This window comes from Carettochelys insculpta, chromosome 17 (assembly GCF_033958435.1).
Source record: "Carettochelys insculpta isolate YL-2023 chromosome 17, ASM3395843v1, whole genome shotgun sequence".
NCBI lineage: Eukaryota > Metazoa > Chordata > Testudines > Carettochelyidae > Carettochelys > Carettochelys insculpta.
In genome coordinates this window covers 2,905,629-2,931,562 of record NC_134153.1, presented here as the reverse complement: position 1 = coordinate 2,931,562, position 25,934 = coordinate 2,905,629, and the positions used below count along the sequence as shown (strand labels likewise).

The 25,934-nt window shown below is 53.8% G+C and overlaps 1 protein-coding gene across 1 annotated transcript; it reads left to right on the top strand.

Annotated features, from left to right (window-relative positions):
- The first annotated feature begins 1,670 nt into the window (after positions 1 to 1,670).
- On the top strand, positions 1,671 to 25,202 carry HCK (HCK proto-oncogene, Src family tyrosine kinase). The gene is made up of 14 exons (XM_075011546.1): positions 1,671 to 1,804; positions 2,587 to 2,641; positions 9,759 to 9,876; positions 10,531 to 10,570; positions 11,468 to 11,567; positions 11,907 to 12,002; positions 12,794 to 12,897; positions 13,630 to 13,779; positions 14,588 to 14,740; positions 15,524 to 15,706; positions 16,308 to 16,384; positions 21,305 to 21,458; positions 21,800 to 21,931; positions 23,569 to 25,202. Exons 3-14 carry the CDS (start codon positions 9,760 to 9,762, stop codon positions 23,769 to 23,771), a joined length of 1,509 nt encoding a protein of 502 aa, XP_074867647.1. The 5' UTR covers positions 1,671 to 1,804; positions 2,587 to 2,641; position 9,759; the 3' UTR covers positions 23,772 to 25,202.
- The last annotated feature ends 732 nt before the right edge of the window (positions 25,203 to 25,934 follow it).

Below are 25,934 nucleotides of genomic sequence, written 5' to 3'. Positions count from 1 at the left end.
AACAGTGGTCAAGTTGCGAGCAACTGAAAGTGGGGTTTGCAGTGGGAAGTGTCAGGGAACCTAATAATAGCAAGTGCTATCAGCTCTTCTGGTAGGAACCCTGCAGAAAGAGAGAGAGTTTGTCTGTTTCACGGAAGTTCATCCAAAAAGGTCATCTCATCCCTCCTGTTTAGTGCCTCAGAAATGGAGAGAGCACTGGAGGGCTGCCGAGGGGGAGATGCAGGTTCTCACAGATGTGGAATGTTCTTGCAGCTTGCGTGGGACGTGCAATCCAGGCCACTTTCAACAACTGAAGAGGGAATTTAGGGAGTGACAGTACAAGTTCCTTAATTTTGGTCAGAAGAACCAATCTACTGGCAGCCATCCATTGCCCAACTGCTAGAGCAGCAGTGGGCAAGCTGTGGCTCTGGCCACGAGCATGAGCGTCAGGTGAACGTTCAGATGGGAGAAGATTTGGGAAGAGGGGCTAAATGAGCTTCACTGTGTTCACAAAGGGAGGGTGAGCAGCAGGGAGGAGCCCCTGCCAGGGTATGTCTCTCCATTGTGTTTGGTTTGTGTAGTGGCTATCCAAGGAAACACGTGAGAATCCACAGTGTATACATACAAATGATATTGCAACTAAGTCATCCATATGCAAATCCATTCTCTAAAGAACAGGTTGCGGTACAGCTTCTGCAATGGCTAACTCCAGGCTCCCAGTCCAATTCACACAGCAGGGCTTGGCGCCTGGGGGGTGGAAGAGAGTCAGGTGGGGAGCAGGCTGTGTGACATCCCCCAGTAAATCACACAAGGGCTGATGGGAAGGAGTTTCTCGTGTCCTGCATTTATCATGCTCTGACTCTCCCAGTGCTTAGGAAAGCCTCTGTCTCCAAACCAGCTCCTCTGAGCCTGGACATGGTGTACCCAGCCAAAGGAGAGGCCCCCCCAGCCTTGCCAAGAGTCACCCTTAGGATTCATTCTAAGATACTTTTGGAAGCCTCCGGCTGAGCTCCTGGAGGGCTGCGGATCACAGCAAGCCCCAGCTAGACATGGGCCTGCACAGCACAGCTGGTGGAGCTCTTGCCAGGATGCTGGCTGGTGGTAGCTCCCTAAGTCTCGTGCAGAAGCTTTTTGCCTGAAACGCCTCTTATTGGAAATGTGCAGTGCAAGGGAGGCCTGTTGGGTCTCACTCCATACCCTCCTCCCGCCACCTAGTGTGCACCCTGCTCTCCCCGCCAGCTGACCGTGCACCCGGCCCTCCTCCCTGGTGCTGCTCAGCGGACGTGAAGCTGTTACACCGGCTCTGCACAGAGGTCCCTCTTGTGAATTCAGTGGCATTATAGCCGCGTAACCTAGGACGAGGGAGCAGGGAGCCGGCGTCTCTGAGAGCTTGTGACATGCGGCTCCCCGAAGGGAAAGGGCCAAAGGCCACCTGAGAAGAACCAAACCCCTTGCTGCTATTGAGCGGTGATGGCTGCAGGAGCAGGGCCCCGAGGCAGAGACAGGAATCATGGGGTGAGGGGTGTGAGCAACGGACCCGATTAGGTGCAAGAGGACAGTGGACAGGGACAGAAGTATGTGGGCGGGGCCTGTGGTGCTGGGCGGGGCCACAGACGTGTGGGCGGGACGTGCTGGCGGGCGGGGCGGGGCTTGCTGTCCAGCAGCCGGCTCCGGGCAGAGCGGCGCCAGCAGCCGGACCTCCCAGGGACCTGGCAGCGGCGGGCCGGCCGGCACGTGGCTGCTGCACCCCGGGGGCTCCGCCGGGAGACATGCAGCAGAGGCAGCGGGGGCTGAGCCCCGGGGGGAGCCGCGGCTGCAGGCGCAGGTGAGATCGCGGGGCGGCGGGGAGCCGGGGAGGAGCAGGGGCCGGCGGGGCTGGCCTCGGTGGGGAGGGGACCGGGTCTCTGGAGGAGCTGTGGGACCCGGACGGGGAGCAGAGCGTGGCCGGCGGGGCTGCGGTGCACCGATCCCCGGCCGGGCTGGCAGGCAGCTCGCTCCGTGCCGGAGCCATGCGGCAGTGCAGGGGGCCCCGGGGGTCCCTCGCATTTTTCCATCAATGGGTGGAATACATTTTATTATGTGCACCAAGGCCTGGGGGGATGCGCACCACCCGCACGAGGGGCGCTCCGCTAAGCAGCTGGGCAGCCCCTGCATCTGTCCTGGGCAACTGCCCAAGCGCTCAGCTTACAGAGCCCTGGGAACCTGGCTTGCAAGTCACTGGCACATCTGGCCCAGCCCGGCCACTGTGTGGCAGTTACTGAATGTTTGGAAAGTGCTTGGGGGACAAAAATCAATGCTGTGCATGCCGGCGGCACGGAGCAGGGCTCGGGGTGCTGCACAAGGGCCAGGCGAGCCTGTATCCTGGGTCAGCCCATGGTGGCCTGTACCGGCTTCATCAAAGGAAGGTGCAAGCAATGGTTTGGGGCAGTGATATGTTAACCAGTACTATGGGGAACTGGCCATCTCACTCCTTTAATCTGCAGCAGGTGGCCGGGGCTGCCCAGAGGCTTTAGGTGCCTGCACGCAGCTGTCTGATGCACCCTGGGAGGCTATTTGTGAATTAAAGAAGCAAAGTGGGCTTTTTATAACGTGTCTCTCTTTTTTCAGGAACTGAAGGTCGTTGGTGGGTTGCAGAGAAGGAACTGAACTTATCAGCAGTGAGGTATGCGAGTTTGTTTCCTTGTGTGGGAGAAAAGAGCTGAACTGTTGATAAGTGGGTTCGGTTCCCCTTAACAGCTGCTGTGTGTTCAGCCCCTTAGAGTTAGTACCTGCAACTCGTCAGAAATCCACACAGCCCCCTGCCAGCCAGAGCCCAGAATCTCCGGCTTCCTGCGCTGCTGTCACATCACCACGGGGATTCTGCTGTTGCAACAGGTCTGGGGGTACCGTCATCCTTGATGGTGTAACAACTGACACAGCAATGCATTTGGCCGCTGGCATGACACGTGTTGTGGTGACTCTCCAAAATGCGTATTGTCTGTCCCTGTCCTCCCCCAGAAAGAGAGGTGAGGAGAATGCATCTTGTGCCCTCTCCTCCCTGACCCGTTGCTCTTGGTGAGGATGATGTTGCGGGCAAGAGTCGTGCAACAGTAGCAGTAACACCTGCCCCACACCAGGGACCTCTCCTTCAAATGCCCGCACAAAATTAAGCCCCAGATTTACAGCAGGGGTTCCCTGGGCTTCCTACTTGGCGGTGTAATGTGAACCTGCAAACCTGGACTCCAGTTTTCCCACTAGCTAGCAACTGTGGTGTGCAGAAGTTAGCAGCTGGTGGCCAGGATTTGCTGGCCATCTGTCTGCAAATATTTGTACTTGCAATTTGAGCCTGTAGAAAGGGGAGCTGGAAGTTTTGGAAGTAGAATGCATACACATAGTACTGTGCCCTAACGTCCCTGCTCCTGGCTAGCACTCTGGAGAATGGGCACCTTTCGCTGCCTCTTGCTTACTCTGAAAGTGGGTGGAAAGGCAAGGTGCCCAGTGGTAAAACAGAAGGAAGGCAGCTCGCAGTCGAGTTCCTAGTTGGTGTCTCTTGTCACAGAAGTCTTGTATCAAATGGCCATCTCAGCAGAGACTCCATGAGCGAACAGGCCTGTGACCCTGGGGGCTGAGCAGTGAATGGGGGAAGCTTGCAGGTACCTTCTTGCATGCTGCACCTGTCTCAGGGATAGAGGGCTTCTTCCATCCCAGTAATCTGGACCTTTTTGGCCACACTAACTGCACCCAAACAAGCTGAGGGTGGAGGTGAAAGAAACCAGTAAAGTACAAATAGCATTTCTAGTAAGCAAATTCCTAGCTGAGGGGTTTTCAATCTTCTTTCATTGGCTAACCACTAAAACACATCAAATGGAGGTGTGGACCCCTTTGGAAATCTGAGGCATCGTCTGTGGTCCTGCAGAGGTCCATGGATCACTGGTTGAAAACCACTGTCCTAGGACTATCAGGAAGGTGCCCCCCATGTTGGTACTGAGAGTTACAAAGGAAATGTTTCGCACTTTCTACCTGCAAAAATCTTCTAGGGCTGAACCCACAGTTTGGGAAATCCCAGAAAACTGCCACGGCCTCCTTGAGGCTGGCCTGCTGATACCTGGTCAGAAGGAGTCCTCAAGGCCAGGGTACGGCCCTGTGGTCTAAAGCTCCGCTGTGGCTTTATTTTCCTTTTAAAGCTATGGCTGCTCAGCCCACTGGAGGGGGCCCAAAAGGCTCTTCATAAAGATGGTGGGAAGTGTCTGTCCGTCTGCTGGCACCACCGGAGAAATGAGGAGCATGGCAGCTCCTTGGAGGGGGCCTTTGTATGGATGGAGGCTCAGTGTGACAGGGGTGCGGTGTGGTGCAGGGGAGGGGCAGACGGGGTGCTGGAGCTATTTGTAAGGGAGGGGCTGTTCTCCTGGGCTCTGATGAGGTTAGTACTAGCAGCATGGTGCTGGGTGTCCTCAGCTCCTACTGGGAGCCAGGTGCATTTACTTCTGCCTCTGGGCGAAAGAGCCCACTTGGCTTTGCCCCCCGCCGCCTGGTCTCCCTCAGTGCTGAGTGCCGTGTGCTGTCAGTTCCACGGCCTCTCCTGCTGGCGTTCTGCTCCTCTTCCCTTTCCCTCTGCAGCACCAAGCAGCTTCTCCTTTCTCTCATGCACCGCGAGGTCTCCCCAGGCCATCAGGAAGCTGCTTTTTCCGCTGACTCTGCTTCCTCCGGCGTTGTCACTGCTGACGCTTCTCAGGTTCGCTGCCCCTTCTGCGGGGCACTCGGGAAACTCCAGAGTTTGCAAGAGCTGGGGGAGGCCCCTTGCTCCCCTCTTGCACACTGAGTGCAGAAACCGGGGCCGTGGGCAGGGAGTCAGAGGGCAGCCCAGGAGACTGAAAGGGAGAGTAATCAGAGGAGATTTTCAGAGGGCCCTGTGCAGGTGACTAGCAGGAGGTGAGCCCTGAGGCAGGTGGCAAGGAAGGTGGCAGCTCCGTCGTGAACGGTTAGAGCTACAGACGGGGCAAAGCTCTAGGGAATGTGCAGTAGGGGACAGCCCCACATTGGCACCGGCACAGACTGCAGGAGCTACGAGTCTTCTCCAGCTTGCTGCTGTGCTTTTTGCCTCCAAAGTCTTTCACCTCTACTCAGAGCCCATAACGGGCTCCCCAGCCCACATCTCCCCTCAGTCCCACCCCCAGTTCCCCAGCTTGGGAGTACTTAACATCCCCCCGCCCGCTTTGCCTTTTAACTCCTCCTTCACGGGGCCGGGGCCTGTCTGCCCGGAGGAGCAGGTCCGACGCATGCCTGGCTCAGGGATTTCTGTGTCTTCCTTGGGCTTTGTCCATATGCCGGGCGGCTTCTGGTCTCTTGCTTCTCACAGCATCTGTCCCCCCCGTGCCCTTATTGTTTTGTCTTTCTCCGGCCCTGCCCCCGGTTGCACTGTGCTGGGAATCTTGTTCTAGGTGCATTCGGCAGCTTCGGTAGAGGGAACAGCAATGGGCAGAGACTGTTCCAGTGACTTTCCGTCAAATAAACTCCTCGGGGTCCACTTTTCCTTGTGGTACTGATTTTGATGGATTAAATGGGTCCAGAGAGCCCGAGACATTAACGTGATCCCCCCACTGTACAATGCTGCAGTTACATGCGGCTCTAGGGTTCGTATATGCTTCGCTTGGGCTGCTCAGCCTCAAGGCTTTATAATCTTTCCCTAAATTTACAGGCCAGCAGGGAAAACAAAGCCTCTGCCCTGTGCGGTATTCGTTTTACCACTGCCCCTCGCTCCCGTTGGCTGTAGAGAGTTTCCATAAGGAACTAGCCATCTGACAGCTGAGCCGGCATTTTGTTGAAAGGCGGTAATGGTTGTGCTTTTGGGGGGAAAGAAAAAGGGGGAGTCGCAATGGCTGCTGTTATAGTTGGGGCCCGTTTCCTGGAAGATAAAACAAGGCAAACTCCCAGGAGGGGAGACAGAAAATGCAGTGTCCATCTCCAGTGTTGACTCTTACTGGTCGCCTGATGGCAAGTGAGCACTGGCTCAGCGCATGGGCTTAAAAGCCACTTAGAGGCCCAGCCGGTTGTACTGGTGCCAGGCTGGACAGGGTAGTGGAGCTAATCCCGGCTCCCGTTCTGCAGAAGGCAGAGAGAGAGGAAGGAGAAGAAAAAGTGGGGAAGGGGGCCACGGGCGGGAGGGGTGACCACAGGGATCCCTGAACCTGCCATGACTGGGGAGAAGCACTTCTCCCACCCAGCCCAGGTGCTGATGTAAGGAGAGAGGGCTGGAGGAAGTCCTCTTTCCTCATCACAGCCCTGGGGTAGCCTGCACCCTAAACCCTTCATCCCCAGCCCCTCTTCCGAGCCTGCACCACCAGCTGGATCCCTAATCCCCACCCTCTGCTCCAGCCTGGAGTCCCCTCCTACACTCCAAGCCCCTCAACTGTGCCCTGCCACATGGAGTTTGTTACATGTAGTGGTAAGGAGAGGATGTGCCCATAACAAGAGTTTTTCAGCGCACTGGTGGGCAAATGAGAGGGAACCCTGGCACAAGCTCCAGCCGCCCCTGGGGTTCCCGTCCTAAAACAGTAAATGCAGCGGGGGGTCCTGGAAGGGAGCAGAGAAGATCTGGAGGTGGGTGGTCCTGCTTCCTGGCTCCCAACATCCCCTGGCTCCTGGTGGCTGCAGCCCCCTTGCTCAGCTGCCCCATCCCAGCTGCAGAGCCCTGGGCTCTCCCCATGCTGATCCAGTGCCCCTGGGCCTATAAGAGGACCTGCCCGCTTGGAGGATGTCCTCCCAGTGGGGCGGGGAAGGGAGCTGCCTGGCTGAGGACCAGCCCAAATACAAAACCATGGTTCTGGCTCTCGTTTTAAAACAGCCTGTGGCCTGACCCAAGCGCTGGTCCCCTTCCAAGTGGTGGTCAGGGTGGTTCATGCTGTCTGCAGCCTGCAGTCCTTATGGAAGGTGGTCCAGGGTAGTGGGACCTGGGGGAGGAGGTGATGTCATTGGGGGGGTCGGGGGTCCCAGGGCATTTTGGCAGTAGCAGCCAGGAGGGTGAAGGCAACGCTATCAGTCCCCCCTTCCCATTTTCCTCCTCCTCCAAGCCCCATTTTACAGCCCCCAAAGGGAGTGATGGCTGGAATAGCCCCACCCCTCGTTATCTTCTCCCTCCTTTAGGACTAATGTCTAAAGCACCATCGATTTCTGGTTCCAGTCTTCCGTTTACCAGTCACACTCTTAGCTCGGTGCTTGTGCGGGGTCAGGAGACCTTTATGGCAGAACTAATCTCCAGTTTGCACCTTTTCTCTTGTCTGCTTACAAACCTCCAACCACTGAGCTCAGGTAGGGTGGACTTTGCCACCAGAAGGGACTGTTGCGGTTGTCCAGTCTGACCTCCTGCCCGCTGCAGGCCACGGCACCTCACCCACCCGCTGCTGAAACAGAGCCCGAGCCCCCTGGCTGAGCTACTGACATCTGCAAATCAGGGTTTAAAGAATCCAAATTACAGAGACTCCGCCAGTTACATTGCACGTGGAACCTCTCTCGTCCGGCAGCCTCGGGACCTGACCGGTACCGCTAAGAGAATTTGCCAGACTACAGGAGGTCGATATTGTCTAGCAGCATTACCAACACTTCCATGGCTTCCTGGGTTCTCAGAAGACATTTAGGGGACAATTACACCTAAAGAACAGCCCAGAACTCTGAGAGCCAGGACTGGTGACTGGAAACAAATTTTCTGGGACCGTGAGAAACTTGGCCACACCCATGATAAGTGGTCGTCCGGCTGACTAAAATCAGGGAGGTTGCTGGATGAGAGTGCTGGATTGCCGAGGTTCCACCTGCAGAAGAGGGAGAAAACCTCCCAGGGTCTCTGCCAATCTGACCTGGGAGAAGATTCCTTCCTGACCCCAGGCATGGTGGTCAGTGAGACCCTGAGCTTGGCAGTCCAGATGCAGCAGCTGAAGGCCTAGGAAGGAATCCTCTCTTGTAACTCCCCATCCAGTTCCCCATCGCTAGCCACTGGAGGCATTTGCTGCCAGCAGTCCCAGGTTGCCTGCAATGGCATGTGGCCCATCTTCTCATAGTCCCACCCCCCAAAATCGTATCCTGCTCAGTCTTCTCACAATGCACGTCTTATGCCCCCCGGCTCCCTTAGAAGGCTGTTCTGTAAGATGGTGGCCCTGCTGGGCCCCACTTATTACACCAGCACCTCATCAAACCGGACAGTGGATGAAGGGCAGGAGGGACATCAAAACCTCAGTGAAAAATGTCATTAGGGTTTCTTTTTAAGCAACCCCCAGAGCACCAGTTTTGATGCAAATTTTAGATACAGCCTGACTGCGCAAATAGACTCAGGCTGACCCCTCGCTGTGGAAACCCTTGAGCTGTGGAGATATCTGGGTCTGCATCTGAAATCCTGCAGCTCAGGCCCTATGTCTGTTTAAAACACCATTTGTCAGTGACTCTACTGCCTGCGGCCTGTGATCACAGACACCGCGTGGCTGCCCTGGCTTTGAGATGGTTCAAAATAACATGCAGAGAGATGAAGAGCGTCTGAGCCCACAGCAGTGAGTCTGGTGTCGTGCAGGACAGGCACAAGGATGGCTGGGAGGAACTAGAGACAAGTACAGTTTTGCCTTTCCAGGACTGTGGGACCCCTGCAGTTGGCTGAGCAGGGGCATGGGAGACGTAGGGTCAAGCACAGGTGCGGCTGGCAAGCGGACTCATGAGGCAGAGCAGGCGCCTGGCAGGCTAATCTGCCAAAGTGCTGAGCTCCTGGTACTCCTATGGTTTTGGAGCCGTCGCTAGCCCATTGGTGGCTACGTCCATCCCCTCTCTGGCCAGGGTGCAGATAACAAGGGCTTGGGAGGATTCTGCCACCACAGAGACCGAGCCCTCTCTTTCTGCACTGGTCTGCAAAGCCCCCCAGTGCTGCTCGATCGCGGCCTTCCTTCAGGCTCCTCTGAGCCATAAGTCCTTGGTGAAACCAACTGACTGAGACTTCTCTTCCCTCTGAATGGAAGACATTATCAACATCTCTGGGTTTCAGCTGGATATTCCAGCCCGGGGTCAGCAACCTTTCCCAGGTGGCGCACCGAAATTTGAGCTTTGGACTCTACGTATGGTCCGAGGGCAGTGATGCTTTTCAAAGTCACCGACAGTCCTACTGACAACAGCTTCATTTGTAAATGAAGAGGCAGAACTTTACCGTTTCGTTGGTGGTTGGTAGCATGAGCTGGTTGGTTGGTAGGCCACAGGTGGCCTGGCTCTGTGCAAGCTCCTGGTTGCGAGAGGGAGGAGGGGCGGAGCCGAGCTCCTGTCTCACGTGCCAATGAAAATCGGCTTACCTGCTACTCTTCTCACCCGTGCTGGGGGATACTGACCCCTCTTCTAGCCCTTCCTGAGTCACCACAATGTCCTTCTGCTGAGACCCGTTCACGCCTCCTCTGCCTCTCCTTGTGCTCTGGCTAATGTGATTTTGTACGCATGGGGGGTGTCAGGATTCCATCCCCTTGGGAGCCGTTGAAAGTAGTAATGTTCTCACTAGGGCTCCTGCTGTATGGTGTAAGCCTGCTGCAGGCAGCCCAGGGGCAGGAAGACATTTTCTTCTGGGCTGGTGCTTCTGTCGTTGTCATTATGAGGTTCCAGCACCTTCCCGTGGTTAATGCAGCACTTATCAGGCTGGTGACCAAGCAGGCTAGATGTGAGCGACTCTGATAGCCATCACCACACCCTACGTAGAAGCGCGGGAGCCGGGCCTGGCTGGTGTTGACATGATTTCCTTTCTGTTCAGCCCTGCGCTGGAGAACTAGATTTGTCTCTTCTTTTTGCTGCAGGATGGGCTGCGCGAAGTCCAAGTTCGCCGGAATTCGCAGTAAGGACTTGACAGCTGATTCGGGGCCCAGTCTGCTGCAGCCCCACTACGTGAAAGACCCCACAGCCACCAAAAAGAAAGTAAGTGGGAGCGTCAGTGGAAGTTCCTTTGGTCGTTCTGGGGAAGGTCACAGCTGCTGTTGGGTCAAGGCCTGGGGGAAAGGGAAAGGAGGTGCAAGGTCCAGCCGTTAGAAGGGATCTACCGGAGCTCGTCCCCCACCGGCCAGTATTTCTTTCTGCTGGGAGTTGATGGAGGCAGTAGGACAACCTGCACTTGGGGCGTGTGGGACCAGCACTCCAGCAGGGGTCTCCTCATGCTGCCTGTGGGAAATGCTGGTTTATTCGGGGCTGGGCAGGCAGGTAAGCGGCTAGAGCTGAAGAAGCTAAAGGAGAGAGAAAAAGGAAGGAAAGGGTCCAAGAAGAGACAAGGCGAGAGGGACGAGGAGATGGTTCCACTGGAGCGAATGGGTTCTGGGGAGAAGTTAGATCTCGCTGGAGTTTGGCATCTGTACTGGGCTGCACCACAAGAGATGACGGCTGGGCAGGCCCAGAGCACGTGCTCCGTCCCACTGTCCATCCAGGCTTTCCCAGCACAAGTCCCAGCTGTGCGGAGCCCGGTCTACCTCGGTGTTCCACCTCCCAGTGGTCTCCAGTGCTATCCACCACCTGCCCCCATTCCGCACGGGAACAACTGGGGGTTTCCTACTCTAATCCCCCCCTTGTCTTGCTCCCCAGAGCAATGCATCCTGCGCAGCCCAGCCCCACTCAGCAGATGGTACGTATAAAGTGTGGGGGCGGGCGGCTGCATTAGGAGCTAGCGTAAGAGATGAATGTGAGCTGGGCTTTGTTTTGGACCCAGAAGGGCAGAAGCTCCCTAACGGTGCCGGAGCCACTGATGCTCCTTTTCCCCAAGAGCCCCCCCGCCACTCCCTGCTTCCTACCCCTCCCTGTTGTTCACCCTTACAGCTGGTAAAAAGTGATGGAGCCCGTGGCTCCCTCACCACCCGCAGTTGAACTCCTTCCTAACAGGAGACATCTCTGCAATGGCGCGTGTAACACACCAGCCTTTCACCTCTGGGGGCTTGTCTGTGTATTCCACTGGGCTCCTGGGCCCCAGTAACTGTGAAGCTCCCTGCGTGGCAGCTGTGGATGCTCAGGCACGTCCCAGGCTGCCTGCACTAATCCATCAAACCCCCCAAACAGGCACGTACATAAACCGTTAGCCCCCCAGGGGACCTCCCCCAGATGTGTAACCTTGCCAGTTACACCCTCCCCCTTCCAGGCCACGCACGAGCAGCTTGACGGCAGGAGAGATGCGCATGTGTGGTCACGGGGAGGGAGCGCAGGGCTTTGTGGTTGTGTTTGCTACAAGAGGGGAGGGGACTGAACTGCTGTAATGGGGTGGTTGGGCAAACCGGGGGAAGGATCTGCCAGCAGGGCCTGATCCTGGCGAGTCGGGGTGGAATGCAATGGGGCAGCCAGGTGTGAAGCTGAATTCCTCTCTCCGAGTGGCCCCTCTAGGTGAAGCTCCACTGAGGTAAAGGAAAGGGTCCCCCTGACCCGGGGACAGAGATGGGGTTGAGGGTGTCTCATGTTTGAGTCAATGCCCCCGCTCCAGGGTTCATGGCCTGGAGATACCATTCTGAGGGCTGGGGGGGTGTTCCGTTTGCAGGCTCCGACGACTGCCTCGTCCTGGCCCTGTACGACTACGAAGCAATACACGAGGACGACCTGAGCTTCCATAAGGGGGATCAGCTGAAGGTTCTGGAGAAGTAAGTGCGACCCCAGCCCCTCCGCTCCCTGACTGCAGGAGGGGAAGGTGCTGAAGTTAAATGAGACCAGCCTGTGTCTCCCAAGAGCCTGGTGACCCCTCGCTGTGCCCTGGCTCTGTAGGTCCTGGGGACAGCTGGGAGGGCTCGTTACCAGTGATGACTCTTTGCTAGGCTTATGCTCCTTTGAAGTTGCCTTGGCTACAGGGCTGCATGGCCCATGTGCCACCTCAGAGATGTGCTCAGTTTGCTGCCTGTGGGGGTGGGGGTCTGGAAATGCACCTTCAACTCCCAGTGCAACGTTGGCGTGAGGGGAGCCAGCTCATGTCTCTCTCTCCTCAGGTTGGGAGAGTGGTGGAGAGCGAAGACGCTGGCAGGGCATGAAGGCTACATCCCCAGTAACTACGTTGCTCCGGTGAACTCCCTGGAGACAGAAGAGTGAGTCTGCCATCCCGTTGGCTGGGGCAGGACCTCTGTGCAGGGATAACACCATGGATCCCCCTGTATCTGAATAACCTGTGCTGTGCTGCCCATCGCATTGGCTGTTTGCTGCCTTAGGGATGCCCCTTTCTCTTCTGCTGCTTCTGGCTGGAGAGTTAAACTCTCCTCCTGCCTAAGGACAGACTGGGGCTGGCCACCGGCCTCTGCTTCCCCCTGCCCCACACATGGCCCTTCCTCCTTCATGGGAGCCACAAGCTTTGCCTGCCCCCCCCCCGCCCCAACACTCCCCAGGGAATTAGGGTAACTCGTTGTGTCCTGGCCTCTCTGGACTCCTGGTGTTCCCAGCCCTCGAACCAGCATGGCTAAATGGGGGCTCCAGCCTCCCAAACCTTTGTGCCCTGGACCTGGCTGTTCAGAGCCCAGAGGAGAAAATGAGGCCGGAGGAGAGATCACCTGGGAAGCCTCCTCCCCCACCCCCCATTCCTGCATCCAGGGAGGCCCATTTGAAAGGCAAGACACAGAAGCCACAGTGAGTCCCCCAGAGCGTAGATACAGAGGGGGTGGGGTCATTACCGTCAGCGCTGGAGACCTAGGCAGCGTTTCTTCCATACTGCACCAGCAGGGAACGACCCTCACAAGCTGCGTGTCCTGCTTCTGCTCCTGACTCACTGCTCCCCTTGGCCTGAGTCTGTCCTAGGCTTACCTGGGCAGTTCAGGACTACCCAGGAAGCCGCCTGGGTGCCCAGGACGGGTGGCTGGCTGCGTTCAGCTCCGGTTTCACCCTCCAGGTGGTTTTTCAAAGGAGTCAGCCGGAAAGACGCAGAGCGTCAGCTCCTGGCTCCAGGGAACGTGATTGGGTCCTTCATGATCCGAGACAGCGAGACGACCAAAGGTAATAGCAGAGGGAGGGCTGCTCCTCGTCCAGCCAGGTCTCTGCTGTTGGGGATGGGGCAGGAGGAGATTGGGTGGGGGGATCTTGACCCAGTCAGTGCAGCTGTTATCAGGCTGGGAAGGAACAGAGGTCTGGAAGTTCCCACCTGTGAGTTCCTCCTCTGCTCTGGGTGTCTGGAAGAGACGTGTGCTAGTGTCCTTCTCTCCCCCACAACGTTGCAAAATACCCTAAGCTACGTGATGGGGGCAGAAGTGCAGGAGACCCGGATGAAGGCCCTTTCTGAGGTTAAGAGGAGCAAATGATCAGGTCAGACCGAGTTTCTCTGTTTCCCAGCTCAGTGCTTGAGTGAACAAGCCCAGTGCAAACGCTTCCTTGGGTGTAAGGGGTTGAGCGTCCGCCTAGAGATGCCGCTGTCCTGCTTCTGGAAATCCTTGAAGCTGAAAAAGGGATGCGGGGCCAGGGGAAGGAGGACTAGCTGGCTGATGTCCTTCGAGCACAGCTGCAGGCTGCCTGTGGCGGCAGCACCTGGGTTGCCTCTGGAGGAGGTGGCTGTGACACGAGCAGCCTGTGCTCGGAGGCAGTGTTGGTGCAGGAGAGCTCAGACTGGTGTCACTGGAGTGTCCTGTGCAAAGTGTGGAAATTCTGCCGGGCAGGATCCTGGAGCTGCCGGCTTTCAACAAGGCCTGCTCAGACCCCGGGGGTCTCAACGTGTGTGTGTGTGTCTTGACCCAGGGAGCTACTCCTTGTCTGTGAGAGACTTTGATCCCCAGAACGGAGACACAGTGAAGCACTATAAGATCCGGACACTGGACAGTGGTGGCTTCTACATCTCCCCTCGGAACAGCTTTGCCACTCTCCAGGAACTGGTCAGCCACTATAAGGGTGAGTCCCACCTTACCCGGCCAGGGCCCCGACAGAGAACGTGCTGCTCAGGCACACTGCTGCCTCTGGGCTGCCTCAGCTATGGCCATGGGCAGGCGGCTTTGCTAGGGGCTCTTCTCCCTGCAGCATCTCCTCCCTCCTGTGGCCTCTGTCCCTCTGATTCCATTCCTAGTCTCTCTCCTGGGGGAGAATTTGGGCAGCTGCTGTGCACAGGGGATCACTGGAGGGGCTGTCAATCAGTTACAGATTCTTCCACCTCTAGGTTCCTGGTCTGAATCCAGCCCTGAATATTGGTACTTACTGGTTGCTAGTGCTTAACAGCTGGTTTGATGCCCTAGCATGTAATTATGACAGCTGTAGTCATGGTCCTAGGGACAGATACCCAAACCCCACACAACCCCCTGCCGGAGAGCTCCACAGACTAACTCGCCTGCACTCCACAAGTGGTCCCTAAGGACCCGGGATGCAGAACGCTCTGGGGAAGCTTCCTGAGCTGGGACAGCTTTGAGCACAGAGGGGACTTTGCACCCAGGCCGCACACCACGAGGACGGATGTTTGCATCCCGCTAAAGAGGTCGCAGGGCTGGACTGCAGAGTGTCGTTTCTGTGGTAGGCGGTTAGTGCCTCACGAAACCCTGTGTGCGTGAGATGGTGCCTGCGATGTGGCTCCACCAGTCCTCGTGCTGTTACTAGCCCAAGAGTTGCTGCTCAGGCACTGATGAGCTGGCCCAGAGCTCTGGAGCACAGACTCACCCTGCCTGGCAGACCAGACTGATCCTGACTGGGAGGCCTTGTTCCCCTTTTTCAGGCCAAAGCGATGGGCTGTGCCAGAAGCTCACTTTCCCCTGCACTATGCCAAAGCCACAGAAACCCTGGGAGAAGGACGCCTGGGAGATTCCCCGGGAGTCCTTGAAGCTGGAGAAGAAGCTGGGCGCTGGGCAGTTCGGAGAAGTCTGGATGGGTGAGAGCAAAGGGCAGCTCGGGAAGAGCGAAGGTTGGGGTGGAGGGAGAGGGAAGACAGAGAACGTAGTGATGCAGGGCCCGGAAGGCAAGAGGGTGAGGGGTGGGACAGACCATGAGGAAGAGAGGCCACGGAAGGAGGAGGTGAATGAAATGATCTCTCCAGCTGGGGAGAAGGGAGGTTTTGAATAACTGCATATATGGAACCAAACTTTGCTTTTCTTTCTCCCACCATTTGTCTCTGAGGGCTGGGACAGGTACAGGGGGATAGTGCTGAAGGCTTTCTAGCCACCAGCCTGGAAGTAGCCGCTGGGTCCATATAAGGGTCGTGGATGATCTGTGCAGAGAAGCCGGGGTGCAGATTGTTGTCGCAGGTGGGGAGGGATAGCTCAGTGGTTTGAGCATTGGCCTGCTGAACCCAGGGTTGTGAGTTCAGCCCTTGTGGGGGCTGTTTAGGGATCTGGGGCACATGAATTTAAAAAAGGGATGGAGCTTGGTCCTGCCAAGAGGGCAGGAGACTGGACTAGATGACCTCCTGAGGTCCCTTCTAGCTCTATGAGATGTGTGGGTGGTGGAAGAGAGATGTGTAGACCTCAGGGGTTCTAGAACCTGGACACTGCACCTAGCTCAGCTCCCTGACCTGTCACTAGCTCGGACTGCCAAGAGGAGGGACAGGGCATCAGCCATGGGAAGAGTAGAAGCCCCAGGCAGCTAGTGACATCAGCAGCCCCTTGCAGGTTAGGAGTGGTCTTGATGCATCCTAGTGTCCCCTTCTGTCTTCCAGCCACCTACAACAAACACACCAAGGTAGCAGTGAAGACCATGAAGCCGGGGAGCATGTCTGTGGAGGCTTTCCTGGCGGAGGCCAACCTCATGAAGACTCTGCAGCACGACAAGCTAGTGAAACTACATGCGGTGGTGACCAAGGAAGAACCCATCTACATCATCACAGAGTTCATGGAGAAAGGTAATGCAGTACCCCTGTGCACACACTGACCTGCCTCCAGGGCTGGGGGGAAGCCCAGAGTGCATCAGGCCCACATGGGAAGGGTGGATGTTCTGGGCCCTTGCAGGGGTGAGTGAGTTCTGCTCCTTGGCAGACCCTCTTTGCTGTGCCAGCCTGGGGTCAGGCAGGAGTGGGTTGGCATTGCTAACAGCTTACACGTGGGTGCCAGGATATGGCCCAGGCTTGGGAGTGCCTGATAACAGTGGTCGGAAGGAAAGAGGCATGGAACACAGAAAGAGACAGGAAGCAAACCAATAAAAAGCAAGAAATGTGAAAGCCTTGGAGTCAAGCTATCCCCATCCCGCGGGTGTGCAGAAAGGGAGCAGAATATGTCTTGAGATCAGAGGCAAAGGCATGCTATTCTCTGCCTGTACTCCTCTGGCTGCAGCCCTGGGGGCATGCAAGGTTAGGAGTTGCAGCTGCAGGGCTGGTTCTGCAGAGGACTCTCTGTCCCCCTGAGCAGATGTGGCAGCACACTGAGTTTGCAGGCATGACCCTGGGGCTGGCGACAGACCGACCATGCCAGCAGGCCCTGGATGCCTTTCCCTTCTGCCCTTTGCAGGTAGCTTGCTGGATTTCCTGAAAAGTGATGAAGGCAACAAGCAGCCTCTCCCAAAGCTGATCGACTTCTCTGCCCAGGTGAGGAGTGAGGAGAGAGTGTAGGGGGGAGGGCTGGAAGCAAAATGTATCCTTGGAAGCTTCTTCTCCTAGCCTGGGCACAAGCCATGGAGGAGGAATGGAGCTGTGCACCATGGTCAGCCATGAGAGGGAAGCCAGGCCTGAGCTGAAAGCCTTTATGCAGAAGCATCAAGTCCACACAGCAGCCGGCCTTTTGGCATCAAACTGAATGGGCACCTCATCTGTCTGCGAGCCCCATGCAAGCTGAGGAGAGACCAGACCACAGAGTGGGGCAGTTAACACCCTTGTACTCAAAGGCAATGTCCTCTTGGGAACTGAGCATGCCACTGTGCTCAGTGTGACCTTGGGCAAGTCACTTAACTCAAGGCCCACCTCTTCTCCCACTCAGAGCTGTGTGAAACAGGCACTGCTCTGCCAAAGTGAGATGAGGGCCAGGCAGCCAGTCTAGCTGATTCTCTGTCTTTAAAGGCCACAAGCAATACTTCCTTACCTCCCTTGGGAATGTGAGCAGTAACCACCAAGTGTCTGGCAAGCAAGTGGGACGTCGAAAGGGCCAGATTGGCTCCCAGAAGGACGTGTGCTAGAAACAGAATCAGGTGAAATATTTGGCCTAAAGCTGCTGGGAGCACAGCCCTGTCTGGAGCATTCCTCCCTGGCCAGAGCTGCTGAGGAGGAAGCAGGTAGAGCCCAGCTAGGTTCTGGGACAAAGCCAACTATTCAGGATCCAACAATGGTGAGCTGTGAGCTTGATTTGAATATGCAAATAGGCCTTGTAGGCCCCAGGAAAATGTGCAGGTGTGAGGGAGGCCCTGGAGGGAGAGGAAACCTGGAACTAATTCAGTGACTTTCCTTTCTCTCTAACTCCTCCGCTGTGCCTGTGTTCTCACTCTGCTCTTGGAAACAACTGGCTGCTTGTCCACCACTGTCCCTGGGCCCCGCGGTACTGCTGTGCCATGCTTAGGGGCAGTAGGTGTGTGGTGGCGGCTGAAGGGGAAGTGGGTTGTTCTCAGAAGATTTAATCTCATAACTATAGAAGCTGGCAGTGGTAGTTGGAGGTCCAGGGACCCTACAGCGGGGGAGTGTTGTAAAGGGTCCTGCCTGTTGGCAGATAACCAGTCCCAGCCTCTCCACGTCAGGATCTGGAGGAGGCTGTCTCTGCTAAGGGGCTCGGTCGTATGCTCGCCAGTGGCCACAGAATTTACTACAGATTCTGGGGAGTTTTCTTTGTGGGAGCCCACATGGGGGAAGTTTCTGTCTGATTTCCACTAGCGCAGACTGAACTTGTCCTGTCTCCAGGATAGAGTAGTTCTGGCTGAGATCAGCTAATGGTCAACTCATAGCTCAAAGGAGAAACAACTCTGTGTATTGGGGAGCTGAAAGCCACCAGCCACCTGGTGACTCCACCACTGCAGTGATGGAAAAGTACCCAAAAAGTTACTTAAGTAAAAGTACAGCTGCTGGGGGATGTACTTAAGAACAAGTCACTGGCTGTCTCTCTGCAAAATTACTTGAGTAAAAGTACACGCTCGTGTAGCACATCTTGATTGTACTCAAGTACGCAGAAGTGAAAGCAGCTGCACTTTTACTCAAGTAACTTTTAGGGTACTCTTCCTGCCTCTGCACCACTGGCACCTTTCTGCTGAACCCCATGGTAGTCAGGCAGGAACATGCAGCTTCACAGCTGGGACATTTTTTTTTTATTCAGTCAGAAACTCCTTCTTTGAACCACCAGCTGCTTTCTCCAGCTCCCCAGGGCTCCCATAATTTTCATGTGGCAGAAAACCATTTTAAACATGGGATTGGAGCAGTCTTAGGCAAGGGCACAATGATCATTTGCCCCATACACACTGCCTAGCACAACTGTATTGCAAGGAGCAGTGTTTAAAAGTAGTTTCCTAGAAGAGGGGACAGTGGGTTGTAGATGAGGTTAAAGTGATAAAAGATTTCACAGGAATTCACAAAACGCTTCCTGAAACTCGCTTTAGAAGCAACATTTTCAGTATGATAGTTTCAGATAAGTTGGCTGTGCAGTTGTGCATCTAAGTTGCATGGACAGTGGTCTGTTTGTGCACCCAAATGTATTATTATTTATATGTCAATAGCACCTGGAAGCATCAGTGGAGGTCCCCAGGGCTACAGACACAGAACATACACTCAGGCCAAGTTTCCGCTGTAAAGGTTTGCCAGCATCGTTGTCAGGTTAGGGGTGTAAAAGGTCACACCCCTTCTCCAGCATAGCTGGGCTGGTTAGACCTCCCCCAGCGTAGATGTAGCTATGCTGACAGGAGGGTGGCCTGTCTGCATAGCTAATGGGCTTTAAGGAGGTGGTGGTGTTAAGCTAGACGGAAGCCTCCTTCTGTCAGTAGGCACGGTGTCTGCATTCGGAACCTCTGCCATGTCGCTGTAGTTGTGTCAGAAAAGCCTAGGTGCAGTGCAGACTAGCCCCAGTTAAGGGCTTGTCTATACTGAGGACACAACAACGGTACATCTGCAGTGTATACATTAGCTGTGCCCATGGAGCGATTCCCCTCCCCATGGAGAACCAGCCTCCCCAAGAAGTGGGAGCTGGGTGGGTGGAAGAATTCTTCCATTGACCAGGTGCTGTCTCTCAGGGGACTTAGGTCAGCTGCCCTGCACGGGGCAGGGATGTGGCTTTCTCATGCCCCTGCTTCAACTGAGCTAACTTTTGGGTGTAGAGCAGGGTGTTCGTGCAGTGTCTTAGCCCCGCAGAGCTTACCGGCCACATCAAAATGACAAACAGAAGGTGGGAGGGGCAGAACTGTGCCCTGGCTTGGCACAGCTGGGAATAGAACCCTGGGCTCCTTAGTCCCAGGTCAGCCCCGGCCACAGGCACTCACGGCTTCAGGGAAATGCATGTGCCAGTCAGATGTGCGCTTGTGCGTGCTGTTTTTCTGGCTCTGAGCCTTCACAAAGGGCCTAGCTCAATGGTTACCAACCTGTGGCCCAATCAGCACACAGCTTTGGCCTGTGTGACCTCCTCAAGCCCAGGGCCGTGCTGAGGGGGAGGCAAGGCCTTGGGCACCCCCCCACAGTGCCCAAGGCGCTGGGCCAAGACAACCCCCACTGCACCGCAGGCCCTGCCCCACCCTCTGTTACCCTCCTCCTCCGGAAATGGGACTTGGGGGGGGGGGTGTCACCTGGGGCCAAGGGTTGAGCAGCAGAGGCAGCAGGGATTGCCTCCCCTCCCCCCAGTCACTCACTGTGTGGGTGGCAGCAGCCTGGTCTGCCCTGCCCTGCTGTGCCATGGTGCACTGCCCTCCTGGTCCACTGCGCCATGTTTCTGTGCAGTGGTGGGAAGAAGTTTGCCACGGCGGTCAGTGGCAAAGTGAGGAGCAGCCCAGTGGAGCAGGCTGCTGTTCCCACCACCTGCAAGCTAAGTAGCAGTGGGAAGGGGAGGTGACCCTGACTGCCTCCACCACCCGGCCCTCAGCCACAAGTAAACCCCCCATCCCTCCTGTCCATTGGACGGATGGGGAGGCTGCTGCAAGCCCCAAAAGCTCAGGGCCTGGTGAAGCCACTGTAGTTCATCCTCTGGACAGGGCAGCTCTGCTCAGAGCCATTGGGGTAGTAGTGGATGTGGCCCATAATGGCAACTGGGTTGAGAACTACTTCAACACCAGAAAGTTTTCATCAGCTTTCCCAGAGAGAGGTAGCTGTGCATGCAAATAGTGTGTTGAAAGCTGCGTGAGCACGTTTGCACATTCAGCAGGAGTAATTGTGGGTGCGCATAGATCCCTGGGGTGTGAAATTACACTCTTGTGTCTGTGGCACTTTTTTTTTTTTTAATTGCATGGACAGCTCAGTTGCAAGTATTTGAAAATTTAGGCCCCCAAATTCTATGGGCCAGATTCTCCGTAGGGCTAACCAAGCGCAGTACTCAGCCTTCATGGCCATGGATTCTTTCCTTTCCAACTCCATGTCCATCCCCAGGTTCCCATTCACTCTTGCCTTCTCCCCTCACTGCTCTTGTGTATGCATGCCTCTCGAGGAGTGAGTGCTCTGTGTTGTTGGAGGCGAGTGCCATCTGCTGGGCTCTTCCACCTCTGAGCATAGTCGAATAATAAGGGAGTGTTGTTCAGGTGTAATATATGCTGTTATGCGACCGTGGGCAAGTCTGAATTTAAAATTCCTCACTCTCCAGTTAGATATCTTTGGGTACCACATCCACAGATCTCCAGGAGAGAGAGGGGTGGGGAAGAACTGTGCTCCTCATGTGTTTAGGCTCTTGGAGAATTGCTCTCAGTTCTACAGAGTATCTCCATCCTAACAGGATACTCTCTCACTGTAACTTCTCCCTGTGGAATTTCTGCATTCTCCTTACTGGGGCAGGAGGATGGTTCCATATGTGCACAGTTATAGCGAAACCTGGAAAAAGATTATTGCTTAGTAACAGACATGAGCCTAGTATATTCCCACAGGTCTAGCTAGTAGCATTGAGGGCCTGTGGCCGCAGATTTTGGGTTGTGATCATGTGTTCGTTCTGGCAAACTCGTGTGTTTTGCCCCAAGTTCGCTTGTGTTTGTGTGAGTCCGTGTGCAAGACTGTTGGTGAACAGGTTAGATCCCAGCTTCCAGTTAATGGAAATTTGCAAAGACTAGTTCTAATGCATCAACTCATCAGCCGCTGCCCTTTGCTATCTCCCAGCTGTAAGGTTTTGGCCCAGATGTTGCCTGTCATGAAGTACAAAGAATAATCCTTTCCTTGGGGAACAGGGACTTAGTCCATGACCCTGCTCCCTCCCAGATAGAGAGGTTTCACTGTGCACTCATTGTTCTAACCCTTGATTTCCAGGTGCTTGTTAATGATTATTTAACTTCTTCCATAGTTCCCAGAAAGGGTTTGCTTTTTATGGTTCTCAAACACTGAAACACAGTTGTGGTTTTTATCCCCTTTCTTAAGATTGCAGAAGGAATGGCTTTCATTGAACACAGAAACTACATCCACAGGGACTTGAGAGCTGCCAATATCCTGGTGTCAGCCTCCCTGGTGTGCAAGATTGCTGATTTCGGACTGGCCCGAATCATTGAGGATAACGAATACACAGCCCGGGAAGGTAGAGAGAGCTGCTGGGGATGCCATGTGCAAATTGCAGCCCGCATAACCTAATAGCCATGATAAAATTCACATGAAGAGCCAAATTCAGAGGTGATGTGTCAGATGGTATAACTTGGACTCCCTTAGATCTACTTACACCCACACACATGGGAGTCTGAGGTGGTATAATTTGCATGTTGAGGACATGTAGAAGAAGTTACCACATAGGTTAATATCACATGGAGATTTCTTAATTTGCATCTCTGTACATCTGTCTGGTAGTTACTTATCTTGCTATGTGCTTCACTTCTGGCCACTTGGCTTGTGAATTACACATGACAATTTTGATCTATTTGCCAGGTGCCAAGTTTCCCATTAAGTGGACTGCACCCGAAGCTATCAATTTTGGATCTTTCACCATAAAATCAGATGTCTGGTCCTTTGGAATCCTCCTGATGGAGATAGTTACCTATGGGCGGACCCCATACCCAGGTGGGAAATTGAAATGTCTCCATATGATGTTCTTGGCTTGTCCATATAACCTACTTCTAGGTGAAGTTAGAAAGGGATCAGAGAAGGTGCACTGAGAACTTTGAACCACAAAGCTTGGACAGCAGTATCTGAAAACAGGGTCATGAGCACAGGGTCCCAAGTGACAAAGCCTGTGGAACAAGAAGTGACAGGCAGAGTACCCAGGGCATGACACGGTTATATCTCTGATCAGCATGTGGTATTTATTCATCCTGTTTGCTGTTTGGGCAATACCAGGTCAACTTGGATGGTGTGAAAGATTGAAAAACAGCTGGTACTCTTAATTTAACCTTGATTACTTAGTACCTATAGCCTAAAAATACATCCCATCTGAAACAAGCAGAAACCAAAGTGCACAGAGCCCGCCAGAAGCTGCAAGAGTCCCAGTGTTAATGGCTGAGAAATGGACAGAACATTAAAGTCAGTCGTTTCAAAAGTACCCATTAAACTTGGTGACTCCACTCTTGGCTATCCAGCTTGACACCCGGCCTGATTTCAGAGATGCAGAGCAACACTGTTTATGGACACTCAGCACCTGTGAAACAGAGGCTCTGGGGACTCTCAAGCCAAGTATTCAGATATTCAGTGAGCATGTTTGAAAATGTGGAGTGCATGATTGTGGTAGAGCTGTGATCAAAACTGATGAGCTGTTGACTCTGAGCCTGTGTCCAACCTGCTAAATCCCATTGTCTCCTCCTAGCTCAGTTTAAAGATAGTATGCGCTCATTCAAACTAGTGTGCTGCTGGAAAGCACCACCAGATGTTGCAGGTGGGCTAATAACTATCTGTTAGCAGAATCAGCAGCTCTCTCCATTTATACTAACCTCTCTCCATAGTACCTCTCAAATACAAGAAATGACATCACACAGGCAGGGTAATCTTTCCATGAACTACCCAGGTAGGACAAGGGGCGTATCCTAGGGACTCTTGGGGGAAAGGCCAATTCTACCCCTGAAATTGACCTTTCACATAAAAATGGCCCTATTGGGTCAGATCAAAGGTCCATCTCGCCCAGTATCCTGTCTTCTGACAAGGGCCAATGCCAGATGCCCCAGGGGGACTGAGTAGAAGAGAGTGCTCAAGTGAGGGGTCCCCTCTTGCCTATTCCCAGTGTCTGGCAAGCCAGAAGCTAGGTCCCCATTCCTGCCCATCCTGGCTAATGGCCATTGATTGACCTACATTCCATGACCTCATCTAGTTCTTACTTGAACTCTGTTATAGTCTTGGATTTCACAACACCTTCTGGCAAAGATTTCCACAGGTTGATATGACATAGGGTGCAGAAATTCTTCCTTTTGTTTATTGGAAACCAGCTCCCAATTAAGTGAAGACCATGAACTTTATTTTTGGAAGTTATTCAGACCTGGACTCTGTAACAAATCTCTTGTATTGGGACAAAGAATGATAATGTTACTGCAGCTTTGAGTACCATTGTCTAACTGCTGCATGTCACATGGGTGGTGGTATACAGGCTCATCCCATCTTTCTTCCTGTCCCTCTGTCAGGGGCTCGCATTCCCTAAAGGGGTTGTTAAAAATCTAAGTGAAAACACCAGTTTTTAATGCTCAGTTTCCCTCTGGCCTGTTGGTATGTTCTAGGGATGTCTAACCCAGAAGTGATCCGTGCCCTAGAGCATGGATACCGAATGCCACGTACAGATAACTGCCCGGAAGAGCTGTATGATATCATGATGAGATGCTGGAAGAACAAACCAGAAGATCGCCCTACCTTTGAGTACACACAGAGTGTTCTGGAGGATTTCTTCACTGCGACAGAGAGCCAGTACCAGCATCAGCCTTAATGTACACAATCCAGTGACAAAGATGGATATCCATAACTGTGCATACTATTGTACCTGCTACACATACATACACAGTCTGTTCTTCTCCTGTTCCATACCTCCCTTAATTTTCCTTTATACATATTGCCCACTTCCATCAGCTTCTTCTTTGACACCAAAGATTTCCTGACACTGGCTTGATTGGAGTTGGAAGGCAGAATGCAGTAGCATTACATTTTAGCCTTCTTGGGCTGGGAACTTGCAGGATAAGCTGAGCACCATTAAGTCTCATGAGTACTCAAGTGGAAGACTTCTATGAGAAACCCATAGGCTGCAGAAAGGCTTCAGCAGATGGGCTCCATTCACTTTAAATCCATGTAGAATTATTCTCCTAGCATAGTGCAAGGAAGTGCTGGGCTCTAGTAGGTGCCATCTTTCTAATGGGATGTAAAACGGGAGTGGACCCTTTAAAAAATCCCATAATGTGTGTTTGCTTTATGCAGACAGGACTACAGAACACATTACATTATGAATAACTACATTATAACTAAAATCTCCCCATGCAGTTTCAAATGAACATAGTTTTCACTCTTTATCCCAATGGCCATATACTGGAGTTGTGTACTGTTAAAACGGTGGCTGGATTTCACCCCAGAAGCAGTCACTTGTAAAGCAGCTTAAGGATTTATGGATGAAAGGTGCCATGTAAAGCCTCTTTCAAATCCATTTCTCTTTTGTGATGGTTTCCTGCATGGATCTGATCATGGACAATACTTCTGCATCTTCAAGAGGATTGTATTTAACTAAACTAGTTATTGAACTCCTTGGAACAGGAACAAGACATGTACAGTGCCTCACATGTATATGGTGGTTTATAAATAATAGACATTGACCTGATTTTTAACTTCCACTGTTGCTGGGGGATGACAGCAGAATTTGTCATTTTGATTTTTTCAGTGTCTTTTTTCTTGAGCTGTTCCTTAAGGTTTTATGATTGTCTGAGAATTACGGGGGTGTGTTTCCTAAAAGCTATAGGAACAGGATGCTAGGAACTGATATATTCTCAAGCATCTTACAGCCTATAGAAGGTGACACTGGAAATCTGGAGAGAAAATACTTAACCTCACTGTTTCCACACAATTTCTGTTTCTCTGGATGAGGGAGGGTAGTAAAATTTGCCATTTAATTATTTGCATTTTTACTTACAAACCATGCATTTCTTGCACAGTTATTTCAGGGTATTTTTGTTTTGGTTTGTTTTGTGTTTTATAGTATTTAAAGATAGATTATTTGGGGGATGGGGTGGCAGGAGTGAGGATGAAGATTGTGGACAGGTGTAAGTCTCTCTCTTTTTCCGGGTGAATTTCTGAGATGGTGTGTGACTCTCCTGGCTCACAGGACCAGGAGAGACACAAGGGTTGATGTGGTTCTATCTCAGCTTTCATTTTCAGACAATAAATATTAAGATGTTTTGTACTGTTTGTGGCTTTCTTTTACAGAGTGTATTTAGGAGCGAGGAAGGCCCTAGTATATTACCTGTTTCTAGCTACAGGCCCACGCTCCCCCAGCCACCAGCAGAGGGAGAGACCTCTGGTTTCAGGGCATGGCCTCTTTTCAGCTGCCCCCCAGCAGAGGTACCCAGTATTGCCAGTGCCCATCTTCTGACCCCGTCTAGGACAGCAGCTAGCACCCAGTATAACAACCTGGACAGATTCCCGTCGATAGGTTCCAGGAGTAACACTGGATGGCAGCAAATGGGACCGTTTCTAGGCATCTCGAACCCGGAGCTGCCCTCAGTAAACATGGCGCCAGAGCGAAGAGCACGGGTTCTGTCCCGGGAAATCGAACACTTCCGCCCTCAGTAAAGATGGCACCGAGTGCTACAGGCACGCGCCCACCGCCTTAGCCCTCTTGCCCTCAGTAAAGATGGCACCGAGTGCTACAGGCACGCGCCCACCGCCTTAGCCCTCTTGCCCTCAGTAAAGATGGCGCTGCAGGCAGTCCTGTCCCCAGAGCCTAGCCCTGCTGTCGGTAACTAGTGGACGCCGGCGCGGAAGTTTAGCTAGGCGGAGGCCGTGCCTATGCTCGGCCTCGGCCAGGCTTCGGTCCCTTCTTGATCCGCTTAGCGGGGTCGGCCCAGATCCCCTCTGCCCGGAACCGGCGTCTCCCGCTCTTCGCCGTCTC

What these genes read in the sequence shown, in the direction of transcription:
- HCK (XM_075011546.1), top strand. Translation starts at nt 9,760, where the DNA reads ATGGGCTGCGCGAAGTCCAAGTTCGCCGGAATTCGCAGTAAGGACTTG. An exon ending in AACTCCCTGGAGACAGAAGA is followed by an intron (nt 12,003 to 12,793) that starts GTGAGTCTGCCA and finishes TTCACCCTCCAG; the next exon opens with GTGGTTTTTCAAAGGAGTCA. An exon ending in CACAGAGTTCATGGAGAAAG is followed by an intron (nt 15,707 to 16,307) that starts GTAATGCAGTAC and finishes TGCCCTTTGCAG; the next exon opens with GTAGCTTGCTGGATTTCCTG.